This window comes from Symphalangus syndactylus, chromosome 4 (assembly GCF_028878055.3).
Source record: "Symphalangus syndactylus isolate Jambi chromosome 4, NHGRI_mSymSyn1-v2.1_pri, whole genome shotgun sequence".
Lineage (NCBI taxonomy): Eukaryota > Metazoa > Chordata > Mammalia > Primates > Hylobatidae > Symphalangus > Symphalangus syndactylus.
The window spans coordinates 71,087,808-71,109,933 of NC_072426.2; the positions used below are offsets into that span (position 1 = coordinate 71,087,808).

At 45.2% G+C, this 22,126-nt stretch overlaps 1 protein-coding gene across 6 annotated transcripts in view; it reads right to left on the minus strand.

Moving 5' to 3' along the window:
- Window positions 1–1,011: 1,011 nt before the first annotated feature.
- The window catches only part of JCAD (junctional cadherin 5 associated), a 149,132-nt gene continuing 128,017 nt past the window's right edge, over window positions 1,012–22,126 (minus strand). For all 6 annotated transcript variants that reach the window (XM_055275033.2, XM_063637269.1, XM_055275034.2 and 3 more), the window contains 2 exons: window positions 13,978–17,738; window positions 1,012–6,124 (listed from right to left, as the gene is read on the minus strand). In XM_055275033.2, the coding sequence (XP_055131008.1) occupies window positions 6,090–6,124; window positions 13,978–17,738 (3,796 nt within the window). In that variant the 3' untranslated portion in view covers window positions 1,012–6,089. The remainder of the gene's footprint in view (window positions 6,125–13,977; window positions 17,739–22,126) is intronic.

Genomic DNA, 22,126 nt, shown 5'->3' on the forward strand with positions numbered 1-22,126 from the left:
AAAATAGTTATATAAGCTTAGAGTTGGAAGAAACCAGCTAACTTAGCTCAATCCCCCTCTCCACTTACAGGATGAAGTGTTCAGGGAAAGGGGGTCAATGTCACAGCTAGTTAATGGCAGAACCAGGCCCAGGATGAGTCCCCCAATTCCTGGGTTGTGTGTTTCATCTTCTAGCATTAATGTGGTCAAGGGATTTTTTCAGTTATATTTTAATATGTGGATTAAATTATCAACCAACTAGGGGATAGTCCTTATTTTAAAACCCACATCTTAATGTGATCTGAAATTTCAGACTACCTAGAGGGCCCTGGGATGCTCAAGCTTTGGGGATCTGCACATGTGGAACCAAGGAAGAAATGAGGAAAACAGCTTACAAAAGCTTACAGGAGAGAGAGGAAGCCTACACTGGAAAGAAGGACCATGTTTTTAAAAACTCAGAAACAACAGCTTAGAGGTTTATTGGTCTGATGACAGAAATGATTGGAGAGTAAGATGATGATGTTGCACTGAGTCTCCCTCTGCTTCCAGAACCGCCCTACAAGACAGAGGCCTGGATGGTAAAAGCTACAACACTGCCAGGGAAGTATTTTCCCTAGAAGGCACTGCCCTAGCTTCATTCTCCAGGCACTCAACACCCACAATGTGCTGGAGGTTCTCTATATATTGGATTCTTATGTTCTTTTGGTAGGAGAGGCTGGGGAGGACACAGAAGCCAGGGATGTGATGTGTACAAGGCCACATGGTTATTGATAGAGTCAATATTCACACTCAGTCCCCAAATTAACTCTAGGCCTCTTTCCACAATGTCAGTAAGCCTTGGGGGAGATGTAAACAGGAGCTTTAACTCCCGGGAAATCCCGGTGGAGACCAAAGGTGCTGGAACCCTGTGGGCTACCTGTCCCTGCATTACCCACACCGTCTGAGCTGCTCCCCGTGCAGCCTGCTGCCCTTCAGGAACCAGCCTCTAGGGCAGCTCTTGCACCTACAGTAAAAGACAACGGACATAGGTACTTTCATGCAAAATCTTTATTTGGAACATGTATGTTACTGAGCAGGCCAGCCGCCATCCTGAAATAGCAAGGATATTTACATTGTGCAGAGAAATACAAGAGCTTCTTGAAGACATTCATCTGTGCTTTGCCGGCATTTTATCTGCTACTTTGTCCTGCTTCTCTCTTCCCTGTGCTCATTATTCTTCATGCACCTTCACCTCTCATCACCTTAAGGCATCCTATACCAGCCTGATCTGGGGGTGATGACTGCAGCCGGCAATCAACCATTACCAATTGCGTCTTTCTGGGACTCTTTCTACCTGTCTTAGGTATTAATGGTGCCCAAAGAAAGAATGAACACATGAAAGTGTCTGTGGTTAGCTGGGCATGGTGGTGTGCACCTGTAGTCCCAGCTACTAAGGAGGTTGATGTGAGGATAGTGCTTGAGCCCAGGAGCTTGAGGCTGCAGTGAGCCATGACCGCACCACTGCACTCCAGGCTGGGCAACAGAGTGAGACCCTGTTTCAAGGGGGAAAAAAAAAGTTTCTTTGGGGTTGCAAGGCCTTGTCTTCACCAAATTTTAGAAGTCCCCCCGAGATGTTTCTGCTTAACTTCTCTGACAGGCCTGACTGTGAGGGCTCGAATTTCAGCTGACCTAAGTGGAGAGTACTTCATTGATTTTTATAATCTGGAAATGACTGCTTTTCCCCCTGGCTGGGACATATGGTTTTCATTTCTGTTTGCTGCCATATGCTTCTCAACCGGAAATTCCCTTTGTCTCCTTGCTCTGTGACAATGAACGTCTCACATCTCGGCTCTGCTGCGGGGCAGGGGTGAAGGGAGGTGGAAGAAAGAGATGGTCCTTTGGCTTGGTTGTAAGCCCTAGTAGGGCCCGTCTTTCATACGTAAAGGGTTCCTCCTCACCCCCATCAAGGCATGGGGATGAACAGCCAGACAATCTGGGCTTGCCTTTGGGTTTAAGTTTCAGTCACGAAGCAGAGACCACAGAACAAGGACCTCCCTGTCCTCTGCTGTATTCATACACACAAGTATCGCAGAGGCTTTCCGAGGTCAATGCCAGGAATCTGCAGGAGTCTTGGCTGCCTCCCCATGCTGCTGATGAACCAAGGACTGTTTCAACAGGCAGGTTGCTAGCCCGCATCAAGCTTTTCAAGAGGCTTCAATCTGAATTTATGGTCTTAATGACTCCCTTTTTCTTTCTTTCCAACAAAACCTGCAGGCTGGAGGCCATTCTTCCTTTAATGTTATTTTATCATCTCCCCCTTCTTAGTGTGGTGGGTCCCAGAGTGGACCAACCCATACTCCTGGAGAAGGACCTCCCACCACGCAGATTCTTAAAGGTCACTGGAATGTGTCTCTTAAATCCTGTCCTGAGTAGCAACTCTCCTCCCACAGACAGATGTACAGAATCTGCAGTCAAAAACAAAAGAAAAAGAAAATGCAAAAATCCCCCAGGCCTGCAACAGCTTCGGCTTAAGAAACACACTCCCACCCCACATCCCGTCTTTTAAGCTTCATCTCCCCTGCACAAATGGGTCTGGTAGAACAATGCTCCCCAATGCTAAAGTAATTGCTTCTAAGAACTTAGGACATGGGAAATGTTTCTCTAAGCTCAAATATGGATAGAGAGACAATTCTGCTGCACTGGTCACTTTGCAAGAGATGCTATCCTGACATTTAATTGTGTATTATTTAATCATTTAAAACAAACAATAATAAAAAACTCAGCCAGAACACGCAAACATGATCTTTGGGGGTCACAAGATGAAATGGTAGGTGAATGTTATCTTCCATCAGCCCCTTTTGCCTCCGAGTTGGGAAAGTAGTTGTTTCAACAGATCAGCTTCGTCCTTTTTCTTCAGAAGCCCCAAACCGAGATGCTGTCAGAATAAGTCATTTTGCTGCTGCAAAAAATGATCAGGGTCTGGTTTCAGAGTCATTTGAGTTTTAAAACGTAAACTTCCATTAACAACGGCCCTTCACCAACAGTAACATGGGGCAGCAAAAGTTATTTAGAATTTCCACATGAATGAAACCCACAACCTACAACTCTGCTAAGGAAACCAGGATCTCAAAGAACAGATTCATGTTTCAGGGACTTTAAAAGAAGAAATCCAAGCAGTTATGCACGTGGACATAATCCTGAAAACCCAGTCAGGGCTGGGTGCATTGTCAGTGAGTTTTTCTGTAGTTTGCAGAAACATGAGGTTGAAAGTGATAATATAGATATTTGGTTTTCAGTCATTCAGAAATTTTCTTCAAAGAAAGGCAATTTGAGCTAAATTACCATCATTTTCCCTTCTTTTGCAAATCAAGAAGTACTAATCCATTGCATATGTAATCCCTCATATAATTTTTAGTCCAAATGGTCAAAATTACAACTTTTAATTTTATGAGCTCCAAATTATTAAACACCAACAGTAAATTGTGTGCATGAGAAGAACGAAGACAAATACAAAATATAGAAACTTTTTCTTCCAGCCACAAAAAACAACGAAGTTATGTATGTATGAGAAATAGAAACAATAACTGAATAATTAGTGTTAAATTCAAGACCTCTGGGAAAGCTGCTGTTGGTTATAGACTATTATTTACCTTAGAATATGAAAGTTTAAAGGTCAAATTTTCAAGTTAAACTTTTCAAGTTACCTTCCCCCCAAAAAAGATTTACATGTAGGCTTAAATTTAGAACAGTTAAAGTATAAATGTTGAAAATTTCAACTTCATTCAGAATGGTTTCAGAAAGATATGATACAACAATTTAAGATAACAAAACAGAAGCGCATCACATTTTGGTTTGAGAATCACAGAAGGTACAAGTTTTTTTTTCCTTGGGGATCCTTCTCTTTCTCTTGAGGAACGAGCTAAAATTAAGTTATTTTGATTCAAAGAGGTATTTAGATGGTATCAACAAAATTTCAGAGGAAATCAGAACGGAGTTCATGTACATGTATGGGCATGTATGCATACATGTACGTGTATACATGTGCACGTATATAAATGTATATACACATATACCTTCTTACGTTTGCATTTAAAGGGGGAAGTAAGACCCCACAAAGACCTCCAGGTGCCTCAGACCTTATTTGGTACTACCAGGTGACTTCAATGATTCACCAACTACAACAGTGTCTGAACTCTTCCCCACTCAATTCTTCCTGGGAAGAGGAACTTTTTGTTTCCCCCACTTATTGCTGCTGTGAAAACTGGAGTGCACTCTAACTTTTCATGAGAGCTGAATTCTGGACTGCAGATAAGTGTTTTGAAAAGACTTGGAAAGATTTTTCACGGTGACTTAGATTCTGTTTTGTTACAGTCCAAATACATAAAGTTATTATGAAATAAAATCATACAGTGCAGATGAGAACAGGCCGGGAGAGCCTGGCCAGCCGTTTTAGGGCCAAAGGACAGATCACCCAACGGTTCACATTTTAGGAATTTGAAATGTCTAAAAATAGATAAGGTGGTTTCTCTAAAAGAAAATAAAATGAAAGAGAAGGGGAAAACATAAAAGGGAAAAGGAGGACAGGGTGAAGGAAGGAGGGCAAGAGGTAGCAAGGGAGGGAGGGAGGGAGGAAGGAAGGAAGAAAGGAAGGAAGGAAGGGAGGGAGGGACGGGAAATGATTTAGGGAATGTTAGCTATCAAGAATACCTTACTTAGAAAGAAGGAAAAAAATGCATAAAAAATGCATAAACTTTGTGCAGGGTAATGCAGTATTAAGCACAGTAGAATACATAGGCCTCATAATACTTTTGTAATGGCATATATATAATGTCCCCAAGCACTTTCTAAAAATATGCAGAGACTAATTCAAGATCATTCTAGATAAAAATACATATTTCTTTAAAGGGGTGGGGTGGCGGGGTGGGAAGAATAGCATGGTCTCAGGGCAGATCCCCACACACATACAAAGATAAAACTATGTTTTTTGGTAATTCTAGTTGATATGGCAGCAAAAATTGTCATGACAATGTTGGCTGGTTTTGAGAGGGTTATTTTCAAATATAACCTGATAGCTACAATTGTACAAAAATCTTTGTGAAAAGTTTCTTTTATTAACCCTGTGATATGTCTATACTGACATTTTCTAAGATAAAACAAAAGTAGCAGAGTTGTCAATGGGTAAGGGACAGAGCTTTAAAGCAAAAGTGAACCCTCTTTGGGTTCCTCTCACACAAAGGGATACAGACTCTTAAATAAAATAATACTTCCTTAAAAATCTGCCGCCTAACAATTGTTTACATCATAGAAAAATAGCATTTTCGTAAAAAGAAATATAGTCACTTTGTTAAAATGGTCTATTTTAAACCAGCAATTATTTTTCATATAAAGAATTTCTAAATACCCATACAGAAAATAAAAATAGATAATACTGAGTGCAAAGCAGACAATGGCATGTTTGCAAATGATCAAAATATTTCACTGCCAGATAAATAATACTCTTAGTATATTACAGTACAAGTTTTAATTTTTCAGGAACTTGAAAGATATTGCTTTTATTCTCTGATGGCAAGTTACTTATAAGTAAAGTTACTTCCAGCAGCAGAAGGCCAAATTGATTAGAAATGGATCATACCTATTGATTCACATTTCCCCTAAACTGAAAGTGCTGAAACACCAGGCAACAGCCTGTGTCCCAAACCCCTTCACAAGAGCATGGACTGCAGGCCATGGAGACACAGAGGGGAGCACACCATTCACAGGCCTTTCCAAAGCATTTGCTAGATTTTCCACATTGAAATCTTCGCCCAGAACGAGAGCAACACCAAACTATTTACCAGCTTGGTCAAATCTGTCATGAAGGAGAGTTTCTGTGAAAACTCCTTCTTAATTATAGGCATTAAATCTTCATGCTATAAAAACAGATGGTTTCAACGGACGATCGCTTTATCGCCACAAAGCAGTTCTGAGAGGATGGCAAGTTTCCTAATGGCAGTGGTAAAGAATGTTATCGGGATGCTAAAAACTCAGCAGCTTCCAGCTTCTACATGGGGAAGTGGGGCTGATAGACTAAATCTATCAGCTACTTGAGAATACTCAATTCGCAACAGAATGCAAGCTCCACCGCCATTTCATCACACCCTCTCCACTCTGCTAGGGTCATAGGAATCTGTAAAAAAAGAAAAGAAAAGAAAATTAGTGGTATATTCAACTGCTCTATTTTCTGTTTAATCCTTAGACCACAAATTTGTCTAGGGAACAAAATCTACAAGTGTATAAAGGTTAATTTTTAGACATTTTAACAATCATGTTTTCACTAAGGAGTAAAAAACTATTTGTCAAAAAGGCTGTTTTCAAGGAATGTGCATAGTCATTACCCAAACACAGATGGGAAGATATGAACTGCTGAATACTTCGGTGGCTCCTTCCTGTTCATCATGGAATATACTTCGCTTTAAACTCGATGTTTCCAAAGTGGCAGTGATGCATTCGGCTGATATTAAGGTAGATGTCTTTCTTTCTTCTTCTTCTTCTTTTTTTTTTTTTTTTTTTTTGGTAAATTACAGCTCAAAAGAAAGCTTGCTTTAGAATACGCATCTTTGTGATCAAACGCTGTCCCCTGAAGGCATGAGGATCCTCGAATCCTGACTGCTTGGCTGACAGAGAGAGGCTTTCTGTCTCTCATCACCACTGACCAGTAGGCAGCCCCAGGGCTGGATGCTCACCTGTCAGCGCGAGGCTTCTAGAGCCTTCTAACACAAGTGTGTACGAGTCTGGGCCCTCACGCACTGATCCATTCTACTGCTGTCAATGGAAAAGTCCCAATCTGTGCCCAGATGACCTGGATTTCTAAAACGGGACACCATACAAAAGAGCAATCATCCTAAACTGCCACTACTGCTGCTGCTGGGCGCTGCCAAGTCCCACAACCTCCAATTCACAGATGTCTGTCTGGAATGCAGACAAACCTAAGGCGTGCGCCTCCTGTGGTAAGATTTTCCTGCCATAGCAGCTCAAAGGCTTCTTAATTTTTAAAGAGAAAATGTTTAAGCAATCTGGAAGGAGTACAGCCATTATGGAAACATTATGGAAATTCCTCAAAAAAATTAAAAATAGAACTACCATATGATCCAGCAATCCCATGACTGGGTATGTATCCAAAGGAAAGGACATCAGTATGGAAGAGATATCTGCACTATGGCATTATTTACAATAGCCAAGTTCACTGCAGCATTATTTACAATGGCCAAGATAGGAAACTACCTAATCATCGAGGTTTTCATCACTGGATGTACGGATAAAGAAATTGTATAGCCGGGCTCGGTGCCTCATGCCTGTAATTCCAGCACTTTGGGAGGCCGAGGCAGGTGGATCACCTGAGGTTGGGAGTTCCAGACCAGCCTGACCAACATGCAAAAACCCCATCTCTAGTAAAAATACAAAAAATTAGCCAGGCATGGTGGCACATGCCTGTAATCCCAGCTACTCGGGAGGCTGAGGCAAGAGAATCGCTTGAATCCAGGAGGCGGAGGTTGCTGTGAGCCGAGATGGCGCCATTGCACTCCAGCCTGGGCAACAAGAGTGAAACTGCATCTCAAAAAAAAAAAAAAAAAAGAAAAGAAAAAGAAAAGAAAAAAGAAATTGTATATACACACACAATGGGATATCATTCGGCCCTAAAAGATAGGCAAATCCTGCCATTTTACAACAACACGGATGAAACTTAAGTACATTATGGTACGTCAAAAAAGCCAGACACAGAAAGACAAATAGTGCATGATCTCACCTATATGTGGAATCATTCAAAAAAAAAAAAAAGTTGAAATGACAGTAATAGAGAGTAGAAGGGTGGTTTCCAGGGGCTGGGGTGAAGGAAAAGGGGAAATACTGGCCAAAGGGTACAAGCCCTAAGCTATAAGATGAGTAAGTACTGGAGACCGAGTGCATAGGATGGTGACTTTAGTTACTAATGCCATCATGTACGCTTGGAATTTGCTAACAGAGTACATCTCAAACGTTCTCAGCACACACTCGAAAAACTGGTAACTATGAGAGAAGATGACTATGCTAACTGCCTTGACTGGGGTACGCATTTCACAATCTACAGATAAATCAAAACACTGTGTTCTATACCTTAAATATATGCAATTTTTGTCAATCATGCTTCAATAAAGCTGGGAAAAAAAGAAAAAGGAAAAAAAATATCAAGTCTCAGCATGGTCAAAAAAGGTGATTCACTTAAAAAAAAAAAAAGGAAATCTGGAAGTATTTGGAAAGTTAGAAAAACAATCTTTTGGCTGGGCAAGGTGGCTCATGCCTGTAATCCCAACACTTTGGGAGGCCAAGACACGTGAATCACCTGAAGTCGAGTTGGAGACCAGCCTGGCTGACATGGCAAAACCCCATCTCTACTAAAAATACAAAAATTAGCCAGGTGTGATGGTACATGCCTGTAGTTCTAGCTACTCGGGAGGCTGAGGCACGAGAATCACTTGAACCTGGAAGGTGGAGGTGGCAGTGAGCTGAGATCGCACCACTGCACTCCAGCTCGGGCAACAGAGTGAGACTTGGTCTCAAAAAAAAAAAAAAAAAAAGAAAAGAAAAGAAAATGAAAAACAATCTTTTCTGAAATCCATCTGGACAACTGTGCATTAAAAAGGCCATAGACATTCCAATTTCTCCAACAGCAAAACGTCTTACACATCCTCCTCACTCCTTTTCAACCTGGCTGAGACAGATGTATGATACAACAGGTATCATAACTGTGATGACTGAGACAGCGTTCAGAGTACTTTAAGCCCTACATTACTAACCAGATGGGACAGTCTCTGCATTTAGGAGAAGAAGTTTGTGCCTGCTCAAACATCATCAGCTGCACGCAGGGACAAGCTGGCTAAAAGGAAGGGGAGTTGACATAAGTTCTTTCTGACTGTTGATGCTTAACAACATCCGTGAAACAATATAAGACATTAATAGCGGGGTGCTTCATTTCTGTGCTCAATCAGCCTCAGAGTGTTCACATTCTGAGAGGGTCCTCCTGTGAGCAAAGATGTCTTTTTCTCCATTGAGAATAAGGTGTGCGGTCACGAAATTATGAGAACGTGTGGAAGTCACACTTCCGGCTAGTGGGAGCATCTGTTATTAAGATGCTTAGTTTCTTCCAGGCTAAGCCTCACATTACATAACACTAGGCACTGAACAGGCCATGCCATGTCTGTCTGTACCACCTCACCCAACACACACCCTTCAAGACCCTTATCTGTGCTGTGTTGTACCTACCATCAAGTGTCTTTAGATTACAGATGGTCATTTCAGCTCACATCTTTTTAGTGGTTTTTTGTGCCAGGCATACAAGAGACACCTCCACAGAACACACCTGCTGCCCACAGTCCCCTGTGCTCTTTCTTCAGCTCATGGACTGTCCAGGTCCCGTAAAATTATAATATGGGCTACAAAACATTATTTTTTAGAGACAGGGTCTCACTCTGTCACCCAAACTAGAGTGCAGTGGCACGACCACAGCTCACTGCAGCCTCAAGCTCCTGGACTCAAGCGATCCTCCTCCCTCGGCCTCCCAAGTAGTTGGGACTACAGACATGCACTACCAAGCCTAATTTTGTTTTTCAGTTTTTGTAGAGATGGGGGTCTCGCTATGTTGCCCAGGCTGGTTTTGGGCTCAAATGATCCTCCCACCTCTGCCTCCCAAAGTACTGGGATTACAATCATAAGCCACCATGCCCAACCATCATTATTTTAAATTTTCTAGTAGCTATGTTGAAACAAATAAAAATAAACAGGTGAAATTAATTTTAATACTGTATTTCACCAAATATATTCAAAATATCATTTCAATATGTAACCAATATAAAAATTATTGAGACATTTTAGATTTTTTTTGTACTAAGTCTTTGGAATCTGGTGTGTATCTTATACTTACAGCACATTTCAATTTGCATGAGCCATATTTCAAGTGCCCAGTAGCTGTATGTGACGAACAGCTACAATATTGGACAGCACAGGTCTAGAGGGTAGGGTGGTTACCTGGAGAATTTAGAATCCTGTTTTCTGTGGGCTCCATTTCAGCTGAGGACAACTCACTGAGGACTGCCCTGGTGGGCATTTCACACATTAACGCCCTCAGAGATGTGCTAACATCCAGCCTTCTCATGGCATGATCTGGTATCATGAAGCCTTCCCCGATTTCCCTCATTTCGGGCCTCACAGATATCTCTTCTCATTCTTCCCCTGGACTCGTATTAACAGGGTTTGCAACAGAGGATGATGGAACCAGGAGGTTCTGTGTACGATCAATGCCTGGGATGACACTTCCGAATTGGAGCATCAGTCATCCAGCAAAGATGGGAGCCTGTGACCCGAATTGGTTTTGGGCTGCTGATTTCTTAGCCAGAGTCATGAAAGACCACTAAAGACACGTGAGCTGAAACGACCAATTTTAATCTCTGATATGACAGAGCACAAGGGTGTGTGTGTAGGGTGGGGTGGTGCAGATAGACATGGCATGGCCTTGTGTTACAGTTCCAGAACAGATGCTTGAATTTAAGTGGGCTACAAATTTAGGAGCAATGAAGCAGTTCTAGCATGCTGGGGTCATGGGGGCAGCAGTGCAGTGGGGAAGAGATGAGGATTCTTATGTTTAAAATGATTAAATACATCAAAAGGAAAGCAAAGTCCAAGCACTTCTCAGTGACATAACAACAAGGCTTTACTCTAACTTGTGAAGCAACAGTGAGCGGAAAAGTGGACATATGTCAAAAGTATTACTACCTCCATCATATGACCTCAGTTGCTCTCAAAACGAGTGGTTTTGAATATTGAGGCCTAGTGACCATCACATGAAAGGCCCATAGGGGGCCACCTGAGCAAAACAAATGTGAGAAATCGTCCCTAATGGTGCTCTTCCCTCCAATTATGGTCATGCGCCACCGAACAACATTTTGGTCAATGACGGGCCACATAGATGACAGTGGTCCCGTAAGATAATAATGAAGCTGAAACATTCCTGTCATCTAGTGACGTCATGTCATAGTGTAATCAATTTTTAGACAAATGTGGTGTAGCCTAAGTGTACAGGGTTTATAAAGTCTACAATAGTGTAGAGGAATTTTCTAGGCCTTCACATTCAGTCACCACTCACTCACTGACTTGCCCAGAGCAACTTCCAGTTCTGCAAGCTCCATTCACGGTAAGTGCCCTACGAAAGTGGTCCCTTCTTTTTTTTAATATTTTATGCCATATTTTTACTGTGCCTTTTCTTTTTTTTTTTTTTTTTTTTCGAGATGGAGTTTCATTCTTGTTGCTGAGGCTGGAGTGCAATGGTGCGATCTCAGCTCACTGTAACCTCTGCCTCCTGGGTTTGAGCAATTCTCCTGCCTCAGCCTCCCAAGTAATTGGGATTACAGGTGCCTGCCATTACACTCGGCTAGTTTTTGTATTTTTAGTAGAGACAGGTTTTCACCATGTTGGCCACGCCAGTCTTGAACTCCTGACCTCAAGTGATCCACCTGCCTCGGCCTCCCAAAGTGCTGGGATTACAGGCATGAGCCACCACGCTTGGCCTGTACCTTTTCTTTAGATATGTTTAGATACACAAATGCTTACCATTGCGTTACAATTGCCTGCAGTATTCCATACAGTAACAGGCTGTACAGGTTTGCAGCCTGGGACCAATAGGCTCTACCATGAAGACTAGGTGTGTAGTAGATTCTACCATCTAGGTTTGGGGAAGTGCACTCTCTATGGTGTTCACACAATGACAAAACTACTAATGATGCATTTCTCAGAGTGCAGCCCCATTAAGCGACGCATGACTGTACTTGAAAATGCCCGAGGAAGCTGTCAACATGAGTGGCTCTCTGCCTGAAGATTTTTGACCATTTTATTGTATATTAGCAAATGCATCAGATGGAGAGGAGAAAAAAATAATTAAATTTTCTGCTTGTTAGTAGCAGTGGTTAAAAAAAAAACCCAAAAAGTCATGAGGGAGGTGTTGTTAATAACTGGCTAAAATGAAAATTTGCATTACCTAGGTGTTTTTAGATACCTACTGGACCTTCTCACACTAAATAGTCAAGTTAAAAATTGAGGGAGTGCTTTTCTGTACTGGAAATTTTGTGTTATCAAATACTCCCTGGACTGGGCACCATAACTGAGGCAGAAGGATTTGCTTGAGGCCAAGGATTCAAGACCAGCCTGAGCAATGCAGCAAGACCTCATCTCTACAAATAACTAAAAGAATAGCTGAGTGTGATGGTGCATGCCTGTAGTCCCAGCTACTTGGGAGGCTGAGGCAGGACAATCGCTTGAGCCTAGGAGTTCAAGGCTACAGCGAGTTACGATCATGCCACTGCACTCCAGCCTGGGCAACAGAGTGAGATTCTGTCTCAAACAAAACAAAACAAAAAACCTCCCTGAAATAGGTGTCCATGAACTGAGACACAGAAGTATTTACCAACTGGTATTGTATTATAACAGGATTTATTTGTCTTATTTTAAACTCCTTACAATTTTCAGGAAGATGTAGGACTGAGAAAATCATCCTGATTTTATAGATGAAGAAAACTTGCTTTAGAAGTCTATGACAAGTTTTAACTAGCCTTAAAGTCTAGTGGGCATATTTTTTGAGGAGGAAGGAGGACTGCAGAGGAATTACACTGAAGGCTACAACAAATCCCGACAGCTCAAAAAATGGGCAGGTAACCCTTTTTCCACCATAATGGCAAAAGCCTTCACATTCTCAGTATTCTCTACCACTGCAAAGGCCCAACTTGTCCAACTAGAGGATCCAACAGGGCCCCGACGAAGGATTATTTCAATCATGTGTTTTGCATAAGGAGCAGAGAAGCAACACTGGCTAACACCCCTAAGAATCCCACTGTATTTGGGGGAAACTTGAGAGTGCCCATGTACATTTTTTTGTTCAATAGAAATCTCTGACTACTTCCAACTGAAACAATGGCTCTTTTCTATCTGCTTCAAAATTCTTAGGTTTCAAAACAGAAAATAGAAAGGGGTGGGAGGAGCGGAACCACCTGTTGGAGACCGGGTAGGAAGAGGGAAGGGCCCAGCTCAGGAGAGGGCATTCCTCTAACTTAACTTGTGGGGGCCAAGTTTTTCTTTTCCCCTTACTGTGAAAAGGCTTGCACTGGACCGGGCTCAGTGGTTCACGCCTGTAATCCCGGCACTTTGGGAGGCCAAGGTGGGCGGATCACCTGAGGTCAGGAGTTCAAGACCAGCTTGGCCAATATGGTGAAACCCCATCTCTACTAAAAATACAAAAATAAACTGGGCCTGGTGACATGCGCCTGTAGTCCCAGCTACTCAGGAGTCTGAGGTAGAAGAATCACTTGCACCCAGGAGGCGGAGGTTGCAGTGAGCCGAGATCGTGCCACTGTACTCCAGCCTGGGGAACAGAGTGAGACTCTGTCTCAAAAAGAAAAAAATGGAAAGGGGAGGGGAGGGGACGGGAGGAGAGGGAGAAAAGGCTTAGACTAAATGAGAGAAGGTCCCTTCCAGTCCATGGCTTATGATGTGGATCTTTTGACATTTATCTCAACTCTTCTTCTGATCACCTGAGCTCAGGAGTTCGAGACCAGCCTGAGTAATAGAGTGGGATCTCGTCTCTACAAAAAAGTTAAAAAATTAGCTGGAAATGGTGGCGCATGCCTGTGGCCCCAGCTACTCGGGAGGCTGAGGTGGGAGGATCGCTTGAGCCCAGGAAGCAGCGAAGGTTGCAGTGAGCAGAGATTGCACAACTGCACTCCAGCCAGGTGACAGAGTGAGATGCTATCTCAAAAAAATAAAATATACTACAAGATCTTGAATTTTAAAGATGGCTTCTGGATAATTCTTCGAAAATGAGGAATCTTTTGATAAAACAATTCCCAGGGTCAACTTGATCTTTTCTGAATATACAGATTTACACTATCCACCAACCTGGTATTTTGTACTGACTAAAAACTCCAAATGCATACCGAGCACCTGCTTGTCTGCCTGATTCCTCACCTGGGCACCAGAAGTCTTGATCCATGCTCTTCTCCTTTTGTGCTGCCGGATGCTCCTTCTCTTCCCTGGAGATGCTGTCCTTGGAGACAGAGAGTGAGTGGCCCAATCTCCGGGCCCGGTCCCCACTGCCAGGAGACACAAGGCCTCCTGGGAGCCCGGCCTGGCCCCTTGTGGTGGCCTTCAATTCCTCGGCCTCCTCCTGGGAGTCGGCATTCCTGAAGCTCAGGAATCTCATCCGTGACACTGAGCTCACCTCTTTCATTCTCATCAGGCGGTCAGGGTCTGCTCTCCTAGGCGGGGAGGCCAGTTTCTCTTGTAAACTTTCAATCACTTTGGAAGGGCTTCTGAGTCTCTTTTCAGCGCCTGCCACACTTGGGGTTCTTTCTACAAAATGGAACAAAGTGGACCTGAAGGGTGGTTTTGTCTCCACATCCTTTTGTTCGAAGAACTTGGACTCCAAGGGGCTGGGCTCAGGCTCAGGGACAGGGTCTGTGCTGGTGACAACCCCGTCCACATCTGAGTGCTCAGAAGCCTGAGGAGCCCGCCTGGCACTGTCCCTGTCCCCTACAAAGAGAGGGCTCTTGGTCCAGCCGCACTTCCTCCTGCCATAAAAGGCATCAGTGGACACCCTGGGGACATCTGCCGGTGCTGGGCGAGACGGCAACTCTTCCTGGGGGGACTCTGGGGTGCAGGCACTTGTATCGGGCTCAGCAGGCTGGTTCTGTCCCTCTCTCCGGGTGCCTGGCAGGAGGGACTCCACCGCCACCTCAATGCCCAGGATCCTTGCAGCCCTGGCTTGCAAAGACTCACCTGGGGGGATTTCTATTGTGCTCGCTTCACCCAAAGACCCCTCTAACTCACTGGCACCCTGCTCTTGCCCAGGGGTGAGTCCCACAGACCGTAAGTCTGGAGCTGAGAGCCCTCGGTTCTTGTTAGACAGGGACAGTGGGGGCCCTGCGCCCCTCTCTCCACCACTGTCAAACTTCCGAGGGACCGCTTCGCTTGGTTTCACAGAGCTGAAAGCACTGGTGATTTTCTGACTTTCCCAGGGCTCCCTAGGTTCAACTGGATAGGACGCGGGCGCTGGTTTTGAGTCACTTGATCTTGAAGACATTCTCGTCACAGGAAATGGGCTACCTGCCAGCTCGTCCATTCCATTGCTAACCTCCAGGTGTCTCTTCTCTGCACTCATGCTTCCATCTGCTGAGCAGAAAGGTGCACCACCACCTTCTTCCACGCGAAAGCGGCCCGGGGATGGAGGCCAGGCATGTGGGTGGCCAGGCTGCAGCTCCTCACTCCAGCTCTCGGGCTTACTGTCACCTCTTCCCGACCTACACACAGGCCTCTCCGGCACCCACATCCTCGGCTGTGGCTCAACCCTCATTTCCGGGCTGTTTCCGCGGAAGCCCACATCCTCCTGTCTGCAGTGAGCACGGTTCTCCTGCTGCGGCTCCGCCTCACTTTCCTCACTGCTGCTGCTGCTGCTGCTGCTGCTACTGCTGCTTTCTTCCTCTTCCTGGAGTTCCTTGTTAAAACTTTCTAACTGACTGATCAAATCCCAGGGACGACGGCTGACCGGTTTCAGGAGAAACTGCCCAAAGAGTTGTTTACTGTTGCATGGGCCTGTGGGCTCCCCCTTCACCACCTCTGGCTTAGGCCCAGGGTGGGCTCCAAGCCTGTGGACATCCACGCAGGGCTGACTTTGGCCTGCTTTTGGCGTCGGTGCCTGATCCACGGACAACGAAGTCCTTGAGAATGCACTGTTGCTGGATGGGCTGAGGGACCTGTGACCTTTCAGGTTAGGGGCACTTGGCCTCTGTTTGTGATCACCGGAAGGGAATGCTGTGTGCGTCTGAGCTTCGGAGGCAGCAGGGTCTGAACATTTTGGACTCAATGCTGCACGACTCGGCCCTCCCAGCTTTGCACCAGGGAGCAGCTGCGAACTTTGGGGCTCCTCGGAGAAACTGGTTTGTGTTTGCTGATCTCTGTACCGGTGCCCTGGCCAAGAGCCAGAATGCTTGAGTTCTCTGTGCTTTGTAAGGTTGATGAAACTGAGGTCATTTGTTTGTCTGTCTTCTAGTTCCCCTAGATCTTGTTTTTGGAACTCCGTTCTCCCACCCATGCTTCCTGTGAGGGCCTGCAGCTCCAGGTCGGTGGAAGACATGCTCAGCAGACTCTGTTCTTGCAGAGCCGGACTCTTATCAGACCCATTCTTTTGATCAGCACTGGGCTTTAAGTCATTGTTGTCCATATCTCTATCTGGCAGATGTGATTCTGATTTCACTGGGATAGAAACCAAGCAAAATATAGTCTCATTCATTTTTTTCTTTGAACTTTTCTTGGTCCGAGTCCCAGTATGGAACTTTTTGAGCTTGGTTTGAGTTTCGCAGGTGCTCTCGCCCTGTGAATATGGGGAGGAAACTTGTCTTCCAGTGTGCCTGTGCTGGCTGCCTCTCACATCAGGCCACTGTTCCCTCGCCACACAGCGGTCTCTCTGGTCAGGGAGGCCACTGTTTTCCCCATCCCCGGGGGGCTGGCCCCACAGCCACCGGGGGCTGGGATCGGCCAAGACCGGGCCTCTCTCATCCCCCGACGGGGGTATTAAGCTCTCTGGGTTCCAAATGGCACCATCAGGCTGCATTCCTCCATGAGCCGGCTCTTGGGCAGTGACAGGACTGGAGTTATGTGATTTATTGTCAAGCTTTATGTCTTCACAGAAACCCTGGGGCTGAGCTAGTTTAAAATGTCGTAACCGTGGATCATCAAAGGGAATGTACTGAACGAAGCTGTCGTAGGCAGTGACGGGTCGGGGGTGTGCAGGGAGCCCCTGAGGCAAGCGGGGGCTCACACCATACTCATTCCCAGTTCCAGGGGAGCCCGAAGGAGGCTGACTGCTGGCCCCAGCCTTCGCGGTCGGAGACTGCTGTTGACTGTGACCGCCACACACATTTATGGGCACCGTGTCTTCCAAGTAGGGGTTTGGGATGTTCTGCGGGGGCGATCTGTATGAGGGTGGAGGCACGTACACTGGAGGTTCCAATCCAGGGTCTGACAGGCAGAGCTCATGCCTGGGGACATAGGCGTCCATCTGCTGGCTGTCCTGAGAGTCACTGCTGTCCGCTCCTCCCCTAGACTGCTGGTGCGAGCTGTAAGATGGGGGCTTGAGGGGCCTCCCAAACTTAGGCCGGGGAAATGGGGCTGAGCAGCCACTCTTCTCAGAATTCCTCATGGAGTCCAAATGTGGTGCGCAAGTGGGAGGATACGGTGGCATTTTAGGTAAATGTCTTTCATTTAATGGAATGGGAATTTCCGTACAACTCAGGCTCTCGGGGGAAAGAACTCTAGGCAGTGAGCGAGACTTCCCTTTGTTTTGAGAATTCAACACATGTCCTCCTTGAATGAATGGGTACAGGTCTTGAAACAGTCTCTCCCCATCCCCATCAGACATCTGCCTCCCTAATTTCCTTGGCTGGTTCCAGCTTTCCAGGCTGACATTCTGCCACTTGGCAGGACCTGACATTCTCAATTCTTCTTCCCAAACCGGCTTCTTCATCACATGCTCTGACCTTCCTCCAACTTCCCATGGACCCTCCCTCATGTGGACAGGCAGGCTGTGGGCTTGGGCCATTCCTCTGGCCTCCAGGTTTTCGTGCTCCCTCGGCTTCTGGCTCCTGGCTTCTTGCCGTCCTCTTCTCCGGTAGGCTTGGTCGTTACCAATCGGGGGATGAGAGGACCATGCTGAGGTGGGTTGATTATAAAACCTACAAAACAAAGAGTCACAGACGTTAGGCACAGAAGAAACATGTCTTCATCTGCTTCTGTGACTGGTGTTCGAAGTCAAACTCAGGTCAGCAACTTTGAAAATTTGGTTCCCAGCCACAGTGCTTGCCAGCTTGAAAGAAAACATATCCCATTAATTATGGTTGGAAGACAGCCATGTGTTTTGGCATCAAGGGCCAAGAAGGGGCAGCAGTGGGCAGCTCACAAGAATACAGGGATGTTGGGCGTACTCCAGAGATGTCAAGGTCCTTATAAACATTAAAATGTCTGGTGGAAGGCCAGGCACCGTGGCTCATGCCTGTAATCCCAACACTTTGGGAGGCCAAGGTGGGAGAATCTCTTGAGGCCAGGAGTTTGAGACCAGCCTGTGCAACATAGTAAGACCCTGTCTCTACACAAAATTTAAAAATCAGCCAGGCATGGTAGTGCCCACCTGTCTCAGCAACTCCAGAGGATGAGGTAGAAGAATTGCTTGAGCCCAGGAGTTCGAGGCTGCAGTGAGCTGTGATCGTGCCACTGCACTCCAGCCCGGGCAGCGGTGAGACCCTGCCTCATAAGAAGAAAAAAAAAATGCCCAAGGGAACAAGGGTTAACTGTTCAGTAGTATTTCTCAAGGTGTGGTCGTGGACCACTTGCAGCATATTCCCAGCTCAGTCCAGACCTCCTGTGCAATCTCTGGGAGGGAATCTGGGAACCTGCTTTTAAAAACACTGCTTTTAAACAAGGGTTCTGAAACTTTAGTGAGAATCTGAATCACTGAGTCCTGGAATTGCTAAGACACAGATTGCTGGGTCCCATCCCCAGCTTCTCATCTGGCGGGTCTGGAGAGGGGCTCTATAATCTGCAAGTTCCCAGATGATGCTGATGATTCTGGTCCCAGGGCCTTACTTTGAGAACCATCATTGCTGGTGGTTGTTCACCCTGACTGCACATTAGAATCCAGGAAGACTTCAAAAATCCAGATGCCAGGCAGTATCCTAGACATATTACATTACAATCTTAAGACGTGTGGGTGGTAAATGCAGGGCGAGGCAATCAGGCATCTGAGATTCTCCAAGTGTCCCCAGAGATTCCCAGTGTGCAGCCAAGATTGAGAAAGATGTCTCTAGCAGAGTCCCCTCATCTCTCTGATGGTAAGCATCACTCAGTGGGCTTGTAAAATATACACATTACCAAGTCTCTCCCTCTGAAAGTTCAGACTTGGTAGGTCTAGGTTAGGGCGCAGGCATTTGTATTTATATTTTTATTTATATATTTATTTTTGAGACAGGGTCTCACTCTATCACCCAGGCTAGGTGCAGTGGTGTAATCATGGCTCACTGCAGCCTCAAACTCCTGGGCTCAAGCAATCCTTCCACTTCAGCCTCCCAAGTAGCTGGGACTGACTACAGGCACTCTACCATGCCTTGCTAATTTTAAGATGTTTCTGTAAAGATGGGGTTTTGCTGTGTTTTCCAGTGTGGCCTTGATCTCCTGGCCTCAAGAAATCCTCCTACCTCAGCCTCCTCATGTGTTGGGATTACAGACATGAAGCACCATGCCTGGCCCATCTGTATTTTTTTTTTTTCTTTGAGACTGAGTCTCGCTTTCACCCAGGCTGGAGTGCAGTGGCACAATCTCGGCTCACTGCAACCTCCGCCTTCTGGTTGCAAGCAATTCTTGTGCTTGCCTCCCGAGTAGCTGGGATTACAGGCGCCTGACACCACACCTGGCTAATTTTTGTATTTTTAGTAGAGACGAGGTTTCACCATACTGGCCAGGCTGGTCTCCAACTCCTGACCTCAAGTCTTCCGCCCACCTCGGCCTCGCAAAAGTGCTGGGATTAGAGGAGTGAGCCACCGCGCCCAGCCCCATCTGTATTTTTAACAAGCACTTCAGAGGATTCGTATCCTCAATTTTGGGAAACACTGCTAGGGCTTACATTGAGATTGACTACAGGAAGAGGGGAGCCCTGTTCATGGGGTGAAACTCTCTGCAAGGCAGGAAATGGTAGTATCAAATGCAGGGTGTTGTTCACTACTGGGCCACACATTAGGATTTCCTTGTGAGCCTTTAAAAAATACCAAAGCTCAGGGCCCATCTCCAAATATTTGGATTTAATTGGTCTAATGAGGAGCCAGTATATTTCAAAATCTCCCAAATGACTCTAGCATGCGTGGAGAGTTCAGAATCACAGTTCTAATGCAACCAAAGGAAAGCATCTGAAGAACATAATGTGCAGAAATATTAAGCTACTACCCATGAATGATCAGAAACTAGGGCCATGTACTAGGGAAAAACCATTAACTGGAAGGAAGTTCAGGGGACTCAACAGTTTTGATTAACCATGGGCTGGGCTGACATTGAAAAATGTTTCAAGTCTAGGATAGCTGTTTGCTTTTTAAGTTATTACAGTGATGGATTCATTGTTGAAAATGAATGTTGGAAGAATATAAAAAAGTACAAAAAACAAAAATTGCTTCTACTCTTTCTACTCCGAGATGGTTACTTTGATACATATCTTCTCACCTGTGTGTGTGTGTGTGAGGATGTGAATTTTTGAACAGCCTGAGTATTCTACTAGGTATCTGGTTATGTGAACATTTCCTGACACTTGTAGCACAAACAGCAGCAGCTGCTTACACTGTGGTTGCTGTGTGCTAGGTCCAAGCCATGTGCTTTCTGCAAACTAACTCATTTAAGCTTCACCAACATCCTTCTGAGGTAGAAACTACTGTCACTACCATTCTACAGAGGAGGAAACTGAGGCACAGGTGTTAAGTAACTTGCTTAATACTAACATCTATTGGGCACCCATGCTGTACCATGCATGGTGCTAAGCATGCCAAGTGAATTATTTCATTTCAACGTTATAATTACCACTATTTCCCGCTTTTACAGATAAGAAAACTGAGGCACAGGTAGGTTAAATGATTTCCCCAAGTTACACAGCTTGCAAGGATTTGGGAAAGAGCTCTAAGCCAAGAAATGTGAACCTAAAGCGCTCAATTAACCCTGCATTTTACTTCTTCCAGGGTAATGAAAACCCCCTCAGGTGCTTAATGTTTATGGATGAATTGTATTCCCTCACACACACGGGATTTACTTAACCCTTTACCAATGCTGGACATTGATGTGGATTCTATTCTAAAACACTTTGAAAAACACTATTGTTCACAAACACGTGATGTAGGTCTCAGATCATTTAGAGTAAGTCCTTAGAAAAGATCATGGGGTGTTGTGTGATGCATGTTGTCAAACTGACCTTAGATAAACTATCCAATTTATAGTCCCTCCTGTCGTGCAGAGGAGAGCTGGTCTTGCTGAACCTTTTCATCCCTAGTTATTAAAACTATTTTTCCCCATAACTTCTCACTACTTTAATTTGCATTTCTTTGATTACTAGTGAGGTCGATTTCTTTTTTCCCCATGTGCTTAGGTGTTATTATACATTTTGTGGTTTCAAATGATTCCAGCAACACAGTCTGTTTTTCAGCTGGTGGCACAGCAGAGTGAACACAACATGAAACTGGGAGGTGCGAGGCCACCAGTTCTACGCAGCAACGGTGCGTGAAGCCTGGGCAGAGTCCCTGCTGGGCTCTGGGCTGCAGGAGAGCCCTTCCAATCACAGAGGCAGAAGGCTGTGGGCAGGAGCGCTGGTAAAAACTCCTATTTTTATTGCTACTATTCTTATTTTGGAATTACCTCTTTGCCTTAAAAGGTAAGGATAGCCCCTCAAACTCTGTATCCAAGGCCGGGCACAGTGGCTCATGCCTGTAATCCCAGTGCTTTGGAGGCTGAGGTGCGTGGATCACCTGAGGTCAGAAGTATGAGACCAGCCTGGCCAACAGTGAAACCCTGTCTCTAATAAAAATATAAAAATCGGCTGGGTGTGGTGGCGGGCGTCTGTAATCCTAGCTACCCGGGAGGCTGAGGTGGGAGAATCGCTTGAACCCGGGAGGAGGAGGTTGCAGTGAGCTGAGAACGTGCCACTGCACTCCAGCCTGGGCGACAGAGCAAGACTCCATCTAGATAATAATAACAATAATAATAATAATAATAACAATAATTCTGTATCTACTTCTACCCCCTGATAACTTGTTAGGCAGTCATTTACAGCAAAGCTTAGTTATGGGCTGGAAAACCAGAAAATATCCAAAATCAATCTGAGGTAAGGCATTTGCCACTGAGCAGCCTTGGTGCTTCTGTGTTAACGACTTGTATGTGGTATAAGCTGTCTTAACACCGGGCACAGTAGGAGGTCACAATTTCTGTGCTGCTTTTGTTGTCATTGAAATTATGTTTCCAGCATGTGGGTTTTGAACGCTGAGAAGAGGGCTTCCTGGTCATGTTCTATACAGATTAGTCATTTTGAAAGCCATCGCCACTG